The sequence below is a fragment of the Penaeus japonicus genome, unplaced genomic scaffold (genome assembly GCF_977035675.1).
Source record: "Penaeus japonicus unplaced genomic scaffold, GWHDUDI00000001_assembly GWHDUDI00000011, whole genome shotgun sequence".
Classification (NCBI taxonomy): domain Eukaryota; kingdom Metazoa; phylum Arthropoda; class Malacostraca; order Decapoda; family Penaeidae; genus Penaeus; species Penaeus japonicus.
This window is the reverse complement of record NW_028234413.1, coordinates 41,815,212-41,820,211: the sequence shown is the minus strand read 5'-3', so window position 1 is coordinate 41,820,211 and position 5,000 is coordinate 41,815,212. Positions and strand designations below refer to the sequence as shown.

The 5,000-nt window shown below is 42.0% G+C and overlaps 1 protein-coding gene across 4 annotated transcripts in view; it reads right to left on the bottom strand.

The window, feature by feature from the left end:
- Positions 1-2,904: 2,904 nt before the first annotated feature.
- Positions 2,905-5,000, bottom strand: part of Prps (phosphoribosyl pyrophosphate synthetase) — a 16,498-nt gene continuing 14,402 nt past the window's right edge. For all 4 annotated transcript variants that reach the window (XM_086542091.1, XM_043033360.2, XM_086542090.1 and 1 more), the window contains one exon: positions 2,905-3,497. Coding sequence is in view for 2 of the 4 variants with exons in the window: in XM_043033360.2 (XP_042889294.2) it covers positions 3,402-3,497 (96 nt within the window). In the remaining 2 variants the exon portion in view is untranslated. The remainder of the gene's footprint in view (positions 3,498-5,000) is intronic.

The following is a 5,000-nucleotide window of genomic DNA, read 5'->3' as shown; positions in this document are numbered from 1 at the left end:
CCTATTGAATGTATCAACCTTTCTCAAGATAAGTGAAGTAGGTTTAAAACAAAATTAATTACAGATATCTATGATGAAAAATATAAAACACTGAAAATATATTGCCACTTGCATCACTTCAATCACTCTTAGTAAGTATATTCTTTTCTCAACATGCATAACAGGATTAGAATCTTAAGTACACTAACTTGGTATACACAAAAGCCAAAATTTATATATATATATGTATTTTCATATTTACATGTACACGTACGCACATACGCGCAAGCACATATGCACACGCACGTACACACACACACACACTCATACACACAGTGAATGTGCATTTGGTAGGTGTGCATGCAAAAATGTGTACATCTGGATACTTTCAGCATACAAGCTTCTATGTATGTGTACAACCATAAGTATGTACATACATATGTATGTATGTATGCATGTATATATGTACGTATGCATGTATATATATGTACGTATGCATGTATATATATATGTACGTATGTATGCATATGTACGTATGTATGTATATATGTATGTATGTATGTATGTGTGTATGTATGCATGTATGTATGCATGTATGTATGCATGTATGTATGCATGTATGTATGCATGTATGTTATACACATGTAGGTGCATACATGTGTGTGCCTATTTTGTGCATACACATGTGATTACATAAGTGTGGGTGTATATATGTGTAGGTGCATATATGTATACATGCATGTGCCTCTTGTGTACATATATGGATGCATACATATGTGTGTGCCTCTTGAGTACATATAAAGATGCATACATGTGTGTGTTCCTCTTGTGTGCATGCATGTGTGTGCCTCGGTGTGCATACATACATGTGCCTCTGTATGCAAACGTGTGTGTGCCTCTCTGTGCATACATGTGTAAGCGTGCCTCTGTGCATACATATGTACATGCCTGAGTATCTCTAGATGCACGTATGCATCTGTGCAATTCTTACATACACACGTGTCTGTATCTCAACAATGCATGCAGTGCCTATACATACCTGTGTCTGTGGGCCTCTACAAGCATGCGCGTGCCTCTTTACATGCGCATGTGTGTGCCTTTGAGTCTACATGTGCACTTGTGCATGTGCCTTTGGGTCTCAACATGTGTGCCTGTGCGTGTGCTTGTGGGTCTCTACATGCATGCTTGTGCATGTGCTTGTGGGTCACTACATGCGTGCCTATGCGTGTGCTTTTGGGTCTCTACATGCGTGCCTGTGTGTGTGCTTGTAGGTCTCTACAAGCGTGCCTGTGCATGTGCGTGTGGGCCTCTACATGCATGCCTGTGCATGTGCGTGTGGGCCTCTACATGCGTGCCTGTGCATGTGCTGTGGGTCTCTACATGCGTGCCTGTGCGTGTGCTTGTGGGTCTCTACATGCGTGCCTGTGTGTGCTTGTGGGTCTCTACATGCGTGCCTGTGCGTGCGCTTGTGGGTCTCTACATGCGTGCCTGTGTGCGCTTGTGGGTCTCTACATGCGTGCCTGTGCGTGTGCTTGTGGGTCTCTACATGGGTGCCTGTGCGTGCGCTTGTGGGTATCTACATGCGTGCCTGTGCGTGTGCTTGTGGGTCTCTACATGCGTGCCTGTGCGTGCGCTTGTGGGTCTCTACATGCGTGCCTGTGCGTGCGCTTGTGGGTCTCTACATGCGTGCCTGTGCGTGCGCTTGTGGGTCTCTACATGCGTGCCTGTGCGTGCGCTTGTGGGTCTCTACATGCATGCCTGTGCGTGCGCTTGTGGGTCTCTACATGCGTGCCTGTGCGTGCACTTGTGGGTCTCTACATGCGTGCCTGTGCGTGCACTTGTGGGTCTCTACATGCGTGCCTGTGCGTGTGCTTGTGGGTCTCTACATGCGTGCCTGTGCCTATGGGTCTCTACAAGCGTGCATGTACATGTGCGTGTGGGTCTCTACATGCATGCATAAGGCAGTACATATACATACGTGCGCGTGCATGTTCCCATGGGTTTCTAAATGCGTGCATGTGCAAGTGCGCGAGGGTCTCAACATGCATGCACTTGCTGGTGCGTATCTAAATAAGAGCATTTGTCTGTGCATATCTACCTTGATGCATGCAAGTGGGCATTACTACATGTGTTGGCCATGCATCTCCATTTCTACATGTGTGAATGTCTGCCCCCTGAGTCTCTACAGGAATGTTCTCAATCTATATAGGTATGTGTGCATGTGCATCGGTGTCTCTCAGGCATGTGAATGCCTCATCTCTATATGGTGTCTCAGGCATGTGAATGCCTCTTCATCTCTACATGGTGTCTCAGGCATGTGAATGCCTCTTCATCTCTACATGGTGTCTCAGGCATGTGAAAGCCTCTTCATATCTACATAGTGTGCCTATTGAAATCAGTGCATATGCCTACATCTATCTGTAAGCATGTCCACAACAGTGCTTAACTGCAAGTGTTTGTATGCCTGTGCATCTCTACATGTGTGCAAGTCTGTTAGTATGTGTCTGCAGGCAGAAGTGCACATGTTTAAAGATACCCTTGGATGGGCAGGCGTGCAAGTTTGTGGTTAGCATGCATGTGTCTGCAAGCAGGTGTACATGCATGTGTCTGCTGACAGGCATGCATGCATATCTGCAGGCAGACATGAATGTATATTAGGTAGGCATGCTTGCAAGTATGTCTGCAGGCAGGTGTGTATATAAGTCTGCATTTATGTTTGTGAGTGCATGTGTCTGTGCGCATATAGTGGGTACGTGTACATCATGCTCCTTTAACCTTCCTTCATGTTGACCATCCATATTTCCCCATAATAGCAAAAGCAGATGACAACTGCTCCAACCGCTCACTACCATTTTCATTTCCAAACCAATTCTTACTTTGTGGAACCAAGCATGCTCGGATAAGGACAGGGCAGCAAGTCATATCTTTTGGATACAAATATTTGGGAAATTTATTGAAAATATATATGCTCTCAAAACATATTTAGACAATATAACAAAAGATATTTCATTTCCTTAATTTGTCCCTTTGCATACTGCATAAAGGGAGAGAGATGGGTGTGATTAATTATTAATCATTTAGTATAAGGCATTACATTACATTAATATATATACTCACAGGCCGGTACAAAAATAGGCAATCCTACATATGCCACTCGGGAGGGGGGGTTGGATTACATTATCCTTTTTTTTATTATTCTTTTTGTTGTTCTACTATATATCTTATATATAATTCACATATGAAGGGGAGGGAGGGTTAGAAGAAAAGAAGAAAAAAAAAAAAAGACGAAAAGAAAAAAAAAGAAAAAAAAAAGACATATTTTAGGCACCTGTAACACTCGTTCTCAAACATTAATAGCCATTTCTAGCCTTATGGTGTATCGGTGCTTTTACCACACAAGTAGTTATGTACAGGGATGAGTCCTAGTGATATGGGACATTGCTAAACAAGTACGAAACGCTCTCTCCGTTGTGAGTCCTACGTATCGCTTCAGCAAACACCAGGGAGATATCAATACACTGTAAAGAGAGTAGAGGTCTTTACCAACCAGAATTGATATGCATTAAATCGTGCCAGCTTAAATCTACAATGTCAATAGGTAAAACTATCATGTCAAGTTCGCCCACCTGGAAAAAAAATGGAATAAAATACACATGGCAGTGACTGTAATAACATGAAATAAAAAAATATTATATTAGAGTGACTGACTGACTGGGTGGGTGGTTGCATGGATGAGTGGGTGAGAGACTGACTGGGTGGGTAAATGAGTGGTTGGATGGGTGAGCAAATGAGTGTCAGTGTGAGTGAGTGGGTGAGTGGGTGGATGGGTGTCAATGTGAGTGAGTGGGTGGCTGAGTTTCCCTGTGAGAGAGTGGGTGGGAGAGTATTAGTGTGAGTGAATGTGTGAATGAATGGGTGAGTGTCCTTGTGAGTGAGTGGGTGGGTGATCACCAATAAACAAGAATACTAAGAATGACTACAAAACCAAATCAGTTCTTGCATGGAGTTAACAATAAAAAAAAAATAATAATAATAATAATATTTCTGCATAAAAATGTTTATCTTGCTTTGCTATACCCTTGTTTTACTCACACATTTTTGAGATGGTTTTGATTATATGTATTTTCATTTTTTCAGTAAAGTGCATCCTGGCTCCCAATATCAACAACACGTGCCATTTACTCCATACCTGTCTACTACAGTGTCTAATAACACAAAATATGTAAAAACCTATTTTCACTTGTGCAAATTGCTAGTATCCAGCTGCCTATGTCATATTTATGCAAATCTTCATGCCTAGTCAGCATCATGTGGAGGGGGGGGGGGGTGCTGAAATGCACTTTTTGAAACACCACATTGCTCATACTGTTTTGCCTGCTCTAAGCCTTTGAAGACAGGAGCAAGCAGTCATCAGCTATGTAAGGAGGGGTAGTACTAACTGTGGACCACAACTACCTGACAAAATGTTCTGCCAGTTTCATAAGCTTCAAAGCTATGAGTAGGTATCTTAAATAACTAACACTGTAGTTTATATACACAGATTTCACAGGATGTAATAAAGGTTTACTCTCGTCTTTTATCTCCGAGTGTCTTCCTTTCCTATTATCTACTCATTCCACAAACTTGAATGCAATCCTTGAAATGCACAATACTAGATAACCTAAGCAGATCTTGTAGCTGCAGCAAAGTTAGCACCATCAGGTGAACAGAATTAATTAACAATATCATTTTCAAGCAAATGCAACACATATTTACAATAGGGATACAAAAGTAATATTGAATTCCATAATCTGCACATACATGCATGAAAAACTTTTCATGTAAGCATGACAAAAAGATCCACACATGTAAATCTACCCATACAATATGATATAAGTATTATACACTGTGGGTCAGTGGGAGTAAATGGGAGTGAATGTCAGTGAGTGCACATGTGCACGTGCTCACCTACATAAATATATGCTTGCAAATGCGTGCCTAAGTGTGCATGCTTCATGTGTTCATTAATGCACATGCCTGCA